The sequence below is a fragment of the Falco peregrinus genome, chromosome 5 (genome assembly GCF_023634155.1).
Source record: "Falco peregrinus isolate bFalPer1 chromosome 5, bFalPer1.pri, whole genome shotgun sequence".
NCBI lineage: Eukaryota > Metazoa > Chordata > Aves > Falconiformes > Falconidae > Falco > Falco peregrinus.
Window position 1 is genome coordinate 32,478,902 of NC_073725.1, and position 13,954 is coordinate 32,492,855.

The 13,954-nt window shown below is 37.7% G+C and overlaps 1 protein-coding gene across 1 annotated transcript; it reads left to right on the forward strand.

Moving 5' to 3' along the window:
- Positions 1-25: 25 nt before the first annotated feature.
- On the forward strand, positions 26-12,691 carry AGR3 (anterior gradient 3, protein disulphide isomerase family member). Its single transcript, XM_005235630.3, has 8 exons — positions 26-1,923; positions 4,457-4,589; positions 6,689-6,752; positions 8,048-8,100; positions 8,751-8,827; positions 9,079-9,142; positions 10,179-10,262; positions 11,209-12,691. Exons 2-8 carry the CDS (start codon positions 4,484-4,486, stop codon positions 11,256-11,258), a joined length of 498 nt encoding a protein of 165 aa, XP_005235687.2. The 5' UTR covers positions 26-1,923; positions 4,457-4,483; the 3' UTR covers positions 11,259-12,691.
- The last annotated feature ends 1,263 nt before the right edge of the window (positions 12,692-13,954 follow it).

Sequence of the window (13,954 nt, forward strand, 5' to 3'; positions counted from 1 at the left end):
AACATGTCTTCAGTGCAGGGATTTAATACTTGGTTGGTAACTACACAGACTGGTGATTTGAACACCAGGCAGCACAACTGGTGGCTGGGATGGAGGCACCTTTGCTAGCATGAGCTCTGGCTTCACACTCAGTTGAGGTGTGGATGCTGAACACATGCAGCAGAAAGCAGGAACAGAGAGCTCATAACATCCCACCTAACAAGCACTGATTGAACAGGTATAGCGAAGGCATCCAGCTTGCATTTACAAAGTATTACAGTAACTGTTTTCCAGTATTAAACCTTGACAAGGTCTATTTGACCAGGACTGCCAATCTCTCCATGGCAAGTCTGACAAAGGTTGAAATCCTGATCTTCAAACATAAGACAAATTGCTGAATATCATGCTGCCAAAGGACCCTTGCAGGTAGCTCAACACTAATTTTAATCTGTTTGATTGAATGTCTGTCCCTTTACTCCTTACAATAAGAAATCCGTGCAGCGAAGAATACAGTATCTCAGGGCTGAATAACACAATATCTTGGGGTGGAGCAGCAATACGCTTCAATACACTTGGAAAAAAATCTGTATTTCTAACTACTTAATGTTCTGTAATTAGTTGAAGAGTAAGAAGAATTGAAGCTTCATTGCCTGGAATTGCTGTGTGAAAGCCCAAAGTTTGGATGGAGGAAGGTCCTTTAAATCACTTTTGGTTTGGCATCAGATAGTCTTTCTTACATGCTTAAATATAAATGAATAAATGCATTATAGTACTTTGATTTAAATATCTGCCGCATTTCTTCTGTGACCAAACCACATTCCTTTCTTTTTCATCCATTCCAGGAGCTAAGTGTACTATGGATTTAAATATAGTTACTATACTTCTTTAACTGGAAATGCAAGTTTGAATTGTCCATTACAAATGTCAAAGATAACCTGGCCCTAAAAATACAGAAAGTTACATTTTGTATTTTTTTATACAAAAATAGTTGATAATGCATAATACAAGAACTGTATGTCGTTAATGTTATACATGTCAGTAACAACAGACATCAGGAGACCAAAACGTTAAAGACAAATAAGAATACAGGCTACACATGAAAAGGAGGAGGAAAAAGTGTAACCATACTGTCCATACAAACAAATATACGGAAGAGGAAGAACCAAAAGAGGATTGCTTCTGATTCTCTTGCAAAAGCTATCCAAGGAGGAGGGAAAAGGTGATCCAGCTAATTCCTTCTTTGTGCAAAGTCGATGAATAAAGCACTTTTGCTGTATTAGTCAAATTAGGTCAAAATTATATCAAGCACCATGTCCAAAGAATCAGACCATTTTCAAACTACAGCTCGCAGAAGCAATAATCAAGTACTTTCAAACATATTCTTTAAATCAATAGTTTTATTTCCCCCTCAAAAAAAAGTTCATTTTATTTGTTAATTACATTCCTCTACACAAAGTAACCCTTGTGTTTTCCTATTAGGTTCATACCTATCTTCAAGCACCAGTGAACCCAGCCATTCACTGGGAACAAAAGCACCTACAGTTCCAGCTTTCATTGGTGGTTTCCTTTTTCACTGGACACAAGCCAGACTCAAACTGTTTGAGGGGGAAGCAGCAGACACACATAAGCCGCTATTTATTTGCAATCTTCATACAAGACACCTGATACAAGCCAAGATGAAGAGAAATCCAGGGATTCAATGCATAAGAATGGGAACTCACAAGAGCGAAAAGTTGGAGGGATGGCAGAAAAAGAAGGGGGAGGGTGGAAACACATGAATTTGATTTTCAGCTAAGGTTCCTCTCATTTTTTTCCCAGGTGAATGTGCTGTTGTTGCTACGCAGAGACCTGGGCAGCTCAGGTGTTCTGTGCTTAAATCACACTGATTTTTAACTGAACAGCTCCAGAAAAAGGACCTTCCGTCAGGACGATTGTTCGCTGCTGGTGAGCAAGTATTTCTCATTCTTAACTTTTCTTTAGTACAGCAATGAGGTTTGGTTGACAAATGTGTTACAAGACTAGTTAAAAAAAAAAAAAATAAAAAGGTGATAGATGCTTAGAGATCAGCTAGCAAAACATTTGTTCTGACAGAGAATTGAAGGCAATCTATATGGTGTTGGTTGTCATTTTTTCTCTTTTAATCAGTTAACTAACACTGAATCATGTAACATCAAAAATTCAGAATACCGAATTTAAACTGCCTCCAGCTACATCGCTATAAATTATCCTTCCAAAACCTTATTGGTCTTCAATAGGATGAATCAATTATTTAAACTTCAGATAATTAGTGCAACCTGAAGAGATTTGCACTTTGATTATTTTAAATGAATACATCATGAAAGAAAGAATTGATTCATGCATTCCATACTTGCGTTATAGAGACATTATCTGGTGTGATTTCAAAGCCATAAGTATTTATGTTTAAATAGCATTTTAACATGTTAGCATAGATGCTAGATTTTATTATTAATTTCTGACAGGTAAACTGATACTAAAGATAGTTATTAACTTTCACATAGAATTGCTACAAATACCCTGTCGCCAAGAGTATAGTAGCAGGGTGCAATGATCTGCTTTTGCTGACTGAAGTTAGTGGTCTGCACAAACATAGGGAAAATTTGAATGGAATTTTTATTACAAAAAAAAATCCTCATCCCCCAGACTTAACTAAAAGTCATAGTCTCTCTTTAAGAAACACTGGAAAACTTCACACTCTCTTATTAAACATTGATAAACACCAATCATCAAATTAATGTGCATAATTAGTAAGCCTCAGAGGACATTCCTTTCTAAAACTCAATCAACAATAGGTAACATGAACAAACCTAAAGAAGTTATGTGAAACACAGAACAACTCTGGAGTTGTGATGCCATGTGAGGGGAAAGGGAACTGTTGTGGACAAGACTGAGGAGAAAAATGTTACAATGATCAATTATGACATATCGGTTATTAATTTATGATTAATTTATTGTTGATAATTAATAATGCATTGAATATTTTAGCAATCTAGGGAAATTTCTGCAGAAATACAAGATTCTTACTATAAGATGATACTTTTTTTCTTCTAAAATTTTGCACATTTTAATATGCAAATTGTTCACCAGCCACTTGAATAGAATGCATTTCTTGTCTTGAGATTGCCAGTTATTGAAAGTGGCATTTGAATTCGTTCACTAGAATTTGAACTGTTAACAGGGATGTTAGTGATGTTGAGATTCGTTAGAGTAAGGATAAAAGCTGCTGCACTTTTCATACCTCTCTGTCCTAAGGAGCACAAAGCATCTTCTTTGCCAGTGCTCAGGGCTGTAGCTCCATATTGGATATCAATTTAAATTCAAGTTTGAAATTTTCTTTATCAGTACAGGCACAAGTGCTTTGAGAGGCGTTATTTATTTATTTATTTAAATCAAAGCACTCTCTCAACAGGTCATCCTGGTAACTCCTAAAGCTCAGCCTCTGAAAAACGGAATCTTCAGTGAGAACTGATAAGCCAACTGGATGGTATCCAGGGCTACATGATTTATATTTTTAACTTAGTTCAAACCACCCAGTCATCCACCTGTACATCAAAGCTTTAATGCCTAAAGATGATTGTACCAGGTAGAAAGAAGACTTACCAATTAAAAAAACTTGGCTTTGTAATGCTTTTTCTCAACCATTTCTTTTGTTCTCTGACTTTTACCAAGACCAGTAGTTACTGCATTTCTTATAATGATCTTTGTCAGGAACAGAAGCAAACATCTTCAGAATACTGAAACAGCCAGGAGCACAGATGGATTGCTTTATTCAGCAGGAGTTGAGCTGAAAATCAGTTTTTAAATGTCATGAAGAACGGGGAATTTTTTTGACTTTTCATTGTGAGAAACAGCTGGAAACTTCTTTGATGTTCCTCTTACCATCTTTAACATCCTGGTTCACAGAGTGCAGGCTAAAAAAATGATGGCAATTTCAACATTCCAGAGGGATTTACCAATTTAAAATGTATTATACCTGGAGGCAAATATTGTTCAATATTTCTATTTTATTGAGGATATCATGAGACATCTTTTGACCAAAAAAACTACTATCCATAAAAAAGATCCTATGGTGTTAGACTTCACTGAAATGAAAAAAACTAACAGAAAACAAACCAACTAGTACCACTGACTTGAAATTGTCACGATCCAGTATTGCAGCACTGTACTAGTTTGTAAGAATCAAATACTGGGTGACCAAAAGTGAACTGAAATGAACTTTGTGCCCCTGATCACACTGTAGTGAGAACCATCCCCTGCAGCCTAATTTTGAGAGCTGAAAGCAGTGTTGCACGATAAAAGCCAGCACCTCCATTTTGCATTTTTTGTACAAAGAAAGGCATTTCTAGAAACAACCAAAATTGTCTCTGTAGCATAGATTGTTAGGATACCACTAACACATTGATTTACACTGTGCCAGGTGACAAATCCATGGGACTAAAGCTGTTGCTTTGTTTTCCAGTTTCCTTGCTGCATTGAAAAGGAAATAATGCTCCACTCAACACTGGCCTTGTCCCTCCTGCTAATTGCAGTCTCTTCCAACCTTGCAATGGCAATCAAAAAGGAAAAACGAGCACCTCAGACACTGTCAAGAGGTATTGTATATTTACAGTATGTAGTTACCTCCTTATCTTACCACGTAGGTCAGCAAATATTTTTATTTAGGATGTACATGGAAGCACTCACTAAGGTGTGTTTCTCTAGTGTTAAGTGACACTCTAAATAGTGCATCTTATTCCATGCCATTTCACTTTGTCAGTTTGTTTTTAAGGAGATGGCTGAGGGCCTCATATAAGCTGCATAATTTATATAACTCACAGTGACCCAGTAGAAGCAAACAACCTAAACTGAGCCTATCAAATCAGGATGCACTTGGAGAACTACCAGTGAAAAATTATTCTTTCATATACTATTTAGAAGATACTTTGTTATGGTAACTTACTAACTACTGAAACACTGTTTCATAACTTTAGTTGCTATGACACATTTTTTCTACAGACCCATTTTTATACACAGAAACCCAGTTTGAGTGAATAATTCACTTCCTTGTGGTGCACAGTTTTCAACCTGGATGTTGACTAAAGACCCTATTTTAAGTTATTTATGTCTGATCAGTCCTTAGAAATACAAGCAGAGAAATAGCTTACCAAGGTCTTTCCCTCTTCTCCATCTTCCCTTTCCTTTTGGGCCTATTCACCCCCAAAAAAATCTTCAACTCCCTTCCTGACCTCTTCTGCAAGCTACGCAAAGACTGCTGACCCCATAATTTGCTTCTGAGAAGACATCTTCCCATACAACGTGCTAAGAAAGCCCTGCCTGTCACAGAGGTCCCATCTGAGCCTAGTTGCTCAGGGACCACTTGGCAAAATCATGCAACACCCAGACTAACCAAAGAGAAATTGCAAATCACTCGTCCTAAGTGGTATCCCTAGAGAAAGGTTATAATCTGTCCAGTATCTATTGCCTCTCTTGCCTGGACCAGGATTTATTTTTCCCACTAAGCCCAAATGCATAAAAAGACAACAAAATCCCTTCAATTCTGGCAATTTTGAAAAAAAAAAATACTCACAGAAAGCAAGTGCCAGTTTTCTCATTCTGATGTCAGGCCTTTGGGGATGCCTTAAGCGCTTTGCCTATAATTCTCACAGATCCAAGGGGAACACTTGAACCTGCTGTAAAATGACCCTTGCTGACTCTTCCGTGCAGTTACGTACGCCAGCAGCTGACTTGAGCCAGGGCTGGAAATACGCTGGCCAACACGCCAGAATCCCACCATCAACCAAACAGATCTGTATCCAAAACCGAGTGACTTGGTAGCATCACAAACAATTGTCCCATGAGAAAGCTAACAACAAATCCCTGCACAACCAGGGCTGGTCCAAGCGCTGTGCAGGCAGTGTAGAAGAAACAGAGCCTTGACTTGGTCCAGATCCAGAAGCTGTTCTACAGTTCCCGTGAGGGCTGTCATGAATGGAGCAGCACTGCCTGGGAGGCAGGGATCTACTACACAGGGGCCGGCATCTTTGGGATCGGAAAGCATGGAACCAACTGTAAAATGTGCTATTTGAGATCAGTACATCACCAGCTATGGATGAGCTATGAAGCTGATGTTTTATTAGGATTTTGGTTTGGTGGACATTTTTATTTAACAGCCATTTTTAAATTAGATTATTTAATTAAATGAAGTATTCACAACTCCGAGAATTAAAATTCATTACTCAGGACTTAAGTTTATAACCCAAGACTTTTCTAATGACATTCATATTAAAGCTGATCTTATTTGAGCTGTCTTTTTTTTTTTTTTTTCTCTCTCTTATAAGCACACTTTCTCTTTAAGCCCCAGAGTCTACATGAAATATGGAGCAAACAATATAAAGATATAAAGGATTTGGGTGCTCATTTAGGAATCTCTGAGTATTTAGATAGACATCTAACAGGTTTGCCAAAGGACTTGCAAACTGGACATGCAAGCAGCTGAGGTTTTTGGGGGGGGGTTGGTTGTTTTGGTAGGTTTTTTTAGTCTTCCAGTGCATCTATCAGGAAATGTAGAATTAGCATATCCACAACATTTGGGAACCTTTGACTAAAAACCTCATATCTGATTTGTATACAACTATTGATAAATATTAAAAAAAAGGAATTTTTTATAAGTTACTTGTCTAACCACTAGTTAATCCTTTTGTTATATTTCCAGGGTGGGGAGATGAAATTACCTGGGTACAAACTTATGAAGAAGGGCTCTATCAGGCAAAAAAAAGGTAAGAGATTAAAAAAAAGTTTGCAAGACAAAGCTGTTAATCAGTCACGCCTGAATGTACTGTAATGAAACAGAACCAAGAAACACCATGACAGCTGATCTGCACACCATATAGTTAAATACAACAGATTTTGTGGCTATAAATAACAGCCGTTGTAGGGGTCTGAAGAAACACCATGGGGTGATACTTTAACACTGTCATTTCTTTGTCACAACAACTGTGCTGTCATTTGAATAAGCATTACTAAATAGATATTATAATTTTAAAAATACAACTGTTCTGTTTTTTTTTAGTATCATGTACCGTTGATTACTTCCTTATTCAACAAATGGAAATTGGTTATAATTGCTCTTGCATGGCATTCTACTGCCTCTGGTGTTTTCCCCAACACTTTATTAGTTGGCATATGTGTATGATGTACTCAGAGTTCTTTGCTATCTTTGTAAAAATGAAAGTTCCAATTTGAATCTTCTCTGGGACTTAGCTGAAAATATATATAGAATTCATAGCAATGCTTGTTTAAATCTCTTTTACAGTTAATTTAAGATCATAATACTGTAGCATGAGCTACTGCTAAATTGAAGGCAAATTATTTTTAAGACAAAAGTCAATTAATTTCATATACATTATGTGAAAAGGGCTAGAAACTGAACAATTCTTAACAGCGACAGCAGATCAAGCATTTGTAATAGATTTGCTGAACACTAACAGTAGATTAAAAGAAATACAGGAGAAAATTCAATGAATTGTTTTGTGTTTTGGCATCAAAAATATACAATTTTGGTACTTCACCACACTAGAGAAAATATGATTTTCTGTATATCTGCTCAAGAATGCTTTAAAACCATGAAAGTTTTTATGGGAAATACTTGATGATAAACCAAATTTTATAAAAATTATTTTATTCCAGTTCTTACAGATTATTTTTATTTTCTCAGTCATGTAGAACTTCACACCTAAGCAATATTAAATAACTCTTCAGTTTGATTATATACTAACTGGGAATGAAATGATGGCAAAACTGTTTTTTCTTTATTCTAGAATCTTTTACTTTAGAAAACCTATTTAGATATATAGAAACTGTTACTATATTTCATTCTTTTACAAAGGCGATATGTTCTTTTCCCTTGCTCAAAAATTACTGTAATTCTTTACAGAGTGTCTGTATGGTTATACTGTGGGTTAACATAAGATTAAACATAATTTGCCTTTTCCAGTCCACTAGTAAAATCATCCATTTGTATACTTGTCAAATGATCTAACTACATATTTTATTATTATTATTATTAATAAAGTAACAAGCCACTGATGGTAATTCATCATTTGGAAGACTGTCAATACTGCCAAGGTAATTTTGATTTTTTGAGTGTTAAATTTTTCTGAATATTTTTACAAGTAACTGCATCTATCTATATATTTACCTTGCACTTACTGAAAACTACTTAAAGAAATAGGTAAATGAAAATGTATTTGAAAAGTTAAGAATTTATTACCATAATTTACAAATACTGGACTATGAAACTACCCAACAAAGAACATGAAAAATACTTAGTGCTGTTGTCCTGCTACCCCTAATGCAGCGCTCGTCAGTTTAAATTAGAATACACAGATTTGCTACTGACTCGTTGAACAGATTTAATATTGTTTGGCTCCCCTGAACTGGTAACTAAAGAAGGGAAAGAGGACAGGGCTGCTGAAATCGATCTAATAAGAATTTTCTGAGAATAATGCACTTTTGTCAAGCTGAGACATGGTATCAGTTGAGACGACAGGCTTCATAAATAAATAACAGAAGAGAGCTTCCACTTTCATAGCTGGGAGGTTGTACTGACATGGGTCAAAAAAACAAAAAGCAGTGATAGAGCCCCTAAGTGTCTCCTCAGGAATGCGAATCCGCAGAGACGGGAACAATGTGGCTAGTCTGGCCAACATGGTGCCTAAACACAGATGGAAAGGCAGAGTCTGAGACGGACTTCAAAATGATTGTATCTTTTCTAGCACTGAAGAAAGCTTTTGCAGAAAACGAAGAGATACAGGAAATGGCCCAAAATAACTTCATTATGCTGAACCTCATGGTATGAAGGGTATGGGGTGGTTTAGCTGGTATCTTTTTCTAGCCTGTGTTTTCTCTTCCTTTGTCTTGTGTTTTCATGTAATTTTAGCTAAATATCTCTGGGATTTCAGTTACATGCAAGCACAGGCATTTGTGCCGGTGTATCCACGCACAAGTAGTACCTTTTTTGGTTTTGTCCTCTGGTACAAGGAAGTACTACTTCAGGAAAATTTACAGAACTATTGTATTAACAAGCTTTAATTTCCCTGCCAGCATGAAACCACAGACAAAAACCTGTCACCTGATGGACAATACGTGCCTCGAATCATCTTTGTAGGTATGTACCTTCAAAGATGTGATATCTGAATCTATGGCAGTGTTCTCCTTTGGAGACATCAAAATCATTCATTTTGCAAAAGGAAAATAGCTCAAGATTTATCATTACCATGGCATTAGTCTGAAACTTGGCAGATCTGAGTTCAGTTCTCGCTCTGTCACAGGCTTTGGCCCTCGTAAACTTCCTCAGATTACAGATATGTGCTGGAGGGTACTGAATTTGTACCTGGTGGCAAGATGCTTAAATATCTGTTAGCATCTGGGCTTTTGCTCTCTGTGCTTCTTGCTAGTGCTGTTATAAGACAAATTTTATTCTGAACAGTCTGAATATAGATGTCTACAGTACGGACATTACCACAGAGCAAGTGAATAATCAGTGACATCTAAGGAATGATTTATCCCATCATAAAAGTGACTTCTAGAATAGATCAAATGAATTACGCCCCAGAGTGCCTGTTCCTTTTTACTGACTGTAGAGGGAGCCCAGAGTGAGTAGCTTTGTGGTGGCATCCGAAGTTAGGTAAGATGAAGCCCACAGTCAGAGTGATGTAGTAACAGAAGTCAGTTAATTGACAAAAAGCTTGGAAGGAGAACTGGGAAAAAAGATGTCCACAACAACTTGCTCCCATGATGGAAACATCAGGAATCACAAGATTTTCATTCTGAAGGTTCTAGGTAGGTCATGCTAGTACTGCATTAGATAAACTTCACCCTTATTATGTATGCATCCAGTCAAATTAGCCTTTCCTGATGTAACCCCAGAACTTGTAAAATAGGGGATTTTTCTTTAAATATGGATGAAATGTTGTGTAATCTATCCCTTAAAAACAGTTGCATAACATACAAAGAAGCATTAGCTTTTGTTCAGGATTCCTCCAAGTAAAGAGACGTTGGTTGGAACAGTGTAATGCCCTCATAATTGCCTTGTTGATGAAATCAAAACCTCTCAGAAACAGGGCTGTCAAAGTAGTGCCACAGATATCACCTTCAGCTGCTGTGGGAATGGAAAGCAGTGTTCAATACCATTACTTTTTCAGACCCGTCTCTCACAGTAAGAGCTGATATCACAGGAAGATACTCCAACCGGCTTTACACTTACGAACCACAAGACATCCCATTCTGTAAGTGCCCCCTTTGATGTGTTACTTTGCATTTCACATTGTAAGTAGCCAGATATACCCCATCCCAATCATTTGGGCTTGAGAATCCATTAGGATCTCAATGTAATGAATAAAGGCTGTGTATCTTATAAATTATAATAGCCTAATCCAGGGGTCCTCAAACTTTTTAACCAGGGGGCCAGCGTGCAGATGCAGTGGCAGGCAGTCATCTGCGGCTGCTTGGTTTCCCCCCAACCCCCGGCGGGGGGGGTCTGTAAATACCAGGGGCCGGATTGAGGACCCTGGGGGGCCGTATCTGGCCCGAGGGCCGTAGTTTGAGGACCCCTGGTTTAACCTGTTCTAGCAAAACACTTAGGCACACCTATTGTCTCATTTAATTTATTGGGACTACTCAGGCAAGAAAAATTGAAAGATATGGGTGAGAACTTTCAGGATCAAGATCTGAGCAATGTACTGGAGAGTGGTGAAAGTCACTACACTCAAAGGTATCCAACTACATAATGTAAACAGCCAGTGGTGGGAGGGAATCAGTAAAGAAATGCTGGTGGTTACCTGGGTACCACCTAACACCCATATTTCAGAAAGGAATGTGATTTTTCAGGTTGAGCTAGTCCCTACTCTACACCATCTATCTGATACCCATGCAGTATCTCACCACAAATATGCACATCACATCTGATTACCAGGTTTGCTGTTGAGAAATGAGGGAATTGAAAAGAGTCTTGTCAAATCCCTTTAAGTTAAACATTTTGATTCATGAAACTTTTTACCTTCTACTTTAGTATCAATGCCAGAATTTTCACAATAGAAAGCTCTAAAATATAATGTGACCATAAACTAATTTCAATGTGAACAATTTACTAATCAAACTAGGTGGTGGGTTTTTTTAATTGTACAAGTGCAACTTTAAGTACATTTTTACAGTTCTTATTTATTTTTCTTTCAGTAATAGAGAACATGAAGAAAGCACTGCGCCTCATTCAGACAGAACTGTAATCAGCAACAGTGAAATGACCATAGCTTCTGAGAGGTGCAGCTGCACCTCTTTGTCTCTACTAGCATTTTGAACTCTTGCCAAGCAACTTTGGTATATCAGATTTCATAAGAAAATTCTATGTACAATTTGAAGAACTAACACAGAAAGACTATCATATGTCCATTTGGAAAACAAGAGGAGAAATCTATTACATATTTTGAAATTAGTTATTTGAATAACTGAAAGTGATGGTTATAGGCGCAGTAACTTTGAGCTGTATTTTGTCAATCCAGCTATGACTTTGATAAGTCAGCTATGACTTCTGACCAAGAGTTATAACCAATCTTTTTGATGTCTATTTGCAATTTGTTTTATAATTTAATAGCTGCATCTCAGCTCCCAATTTTTATTTTTATTGCACGAAGCTTGTTAGTCATTAGTGTCCCTCTGCCTTTTGCACTTATTTCTCATTAAAGGAAAAGAAACCTTGCTGGCAAATCGGACAGGAAGGCTCTTCCTATAGATTTTGGAATAGCTTATATAGAAAAAAAACCCAATGATCTGGACTCAGCCTTCTTATGTATAATTCTTTCAATGTAATTCTGAAAGCTGAAAACAGAACAGCCATGACATTTCACGCTGAGCATGTGGTCTCAGTGAGGTGATAATCATCAAATTGCACATACAGGTTTTACTAAGATAAAGATACAGTGAAGCAAGAAAGATGGAAGGAGATAGCCCCAGAACTCCACTCCTGAGGCTAAGTGATGCTTGTAAAGTCTGGTATGGAAAAAATGAGCAGGCTTGTCCTAGCTCTTTTCATTTAAATGGCAGTAAGTCAAGTGAAGCTCATCCCAGGCCATTCCCTCTCTTTCTGTAGCATCCCAACCCAGACATCACAGTGGTAGCTTACTGAGGGGATCTTTACATACAAAGTCTTCACAAAATTTCCCCAGGATCACCACAGGAAAAGGCAGACACCTGTTTTGAGTAAAAAGCTGAAGTTAGTTGAAATAGTTTGTTATCCCAGAAATGTGCTTTTCCACTAGAGCAAGATCATGATTCATCCGCAGTAAGAGCATGTATGTTATATTATGTGCAAAGGATCAGTGTCACTTTTTTGTCTACATGCCATTTCCTACAATCCTGCCCGTATACACATACAAAAGATGAAGCAAGGATCTTTGCAGGACATCTTTGCTAATTTACAATACCTAGTATTAATTTGTCATAAATGAGTTATATTGCACCTATCTATGTCTTCATAATTATGTAAAATTTGGATATAAGCGTATATTCCAACAGTGGTGATAAATGACTTGTAGTACACTAACAGAAAAAAAAAAATCTTGTATTAGTCCTTAACAATACATTTTCATAATCAGTGAAATGATTTTTTAACCTATGGGAAAATGCTAGAACAAAATTAAACTGGTAATCACATTCCTTTGAATTGTGTTTAGCTTTACTCATTTATGTCTGTATCTATTCCAGATTTGGCAACATTTTCCAGTCTGTGGGCATACCATCTTTCAGGCACACCAGACACGTTCAGGAGAAAGGAGTGTGAGCTAGCTGCCAGAGATGGCACAGGATAGCCATGGCAGCACTTTCAAAATAGGGTCAAGAGCAGATTTACTTCAGAGAGAAGCACAGCACAAAATAACTTTGGAAATAATTGAGTATGGCACATTCAAAATATTACCAAAAAGAGTAGGTGGGAAGCAGTGGGTCTTTGCTGTCTTTTTTTTTTTTCTTTTTTTTTTCTTTTTTTTTTTTTTTTTGTCAATTTGCAGGGGAAATTTTTCCCTCCATATATTCACTTTCAACACCAGCCGAGATCACAAGAGACATTGGCCTGAAACAGCCTCTGCTCTAACTCAGACAGGAAATCAAATGCGTAATAGTCACACCACCAGCCAAAGCCTGCTTCACCTACTTCCGATTCGGAAGGCTAAGACTGCAGGCTACCTGGATGGGTATCTGAGGGAAGGCTGCACTTGTGGAAGTATTTGCACAGCTATGCTTTCACTGCAATGCACAACAAAACCTTCCCATATCAGATCTGGAAAGCAGCTGCAAAACAAGCCTGTTGTCCTCCCTTCAACTCCAGTAAATACATCTTTGTCCAATGGTATTTCTTTGGCTACTACTACCATTCCATTAATTGTAAAGATGACAGTGTCTGCCGTAAAAGACTACTGTCATGGATTACCCTAGTTGGTCCAGATATTCCATCAGCCTTTCTGTAAAGGAAGGGCATCGTCACACATACGCATGCTGAAGACCATAAATACACTGAGGGATCCTTTGGCATTACACAGTGGAGGAGCACTTTGCCTCTTCTTTCCTGTTAAGTAAATACATGCACATCCATACAGACCAAACCCAGGGACAATGTCCTTTTTGTGCTGACTGCTGTGACTCCTCATACTGAAGTTCTATACAATTATTCTATACCAAAGAGAGGGAAGCCACAGTCACAGTCTGATATCAGACCACTGCACCATGTAACAGAAAGTGCAGGGGGCATCTTGTTAATGTATATAAATACCTTAAGGGAGGGAGAAAAGAGGATGAAGCCAGGCTCTTTTCAGTGGTGCCCAGTGACAGGACCAGTGGCAATGGACACAAACTTAAAAACAGGAGGCTCTGTCTGAACATCAGGGAACACCTTTTTATGGTGAGAGTGACTGAGCACTGGCACAGGTTGCCC

What these genes read in the sequence shown, in the direction of transcription:
- AGR3 (XM_005235630.3), top strand. Translation starts at nt 4,484, where the DNA reads ATGCTCCACTCAACACTGGCCTTGTCCCTCCTGCTAATTGCAGTCTCT. An exon ending in CTCTATCAGGCAAAAAAAAG is followed by an intron (nt 6,753 to 8,047) that starts GTAAGAGATTAA and finishes TTATTAATAAAG; the next exon opens with TAACAAGCCACTGATGGTAA. An exon ending in TCATTATGCTGAACCTCATG is followed by an intron (nt 8,828 to 9,078) that starts GTATGAAGGGTA and finishes TTTCCCTGCCAG; the next exon opens with CATGAAACCACAGACAAAAA.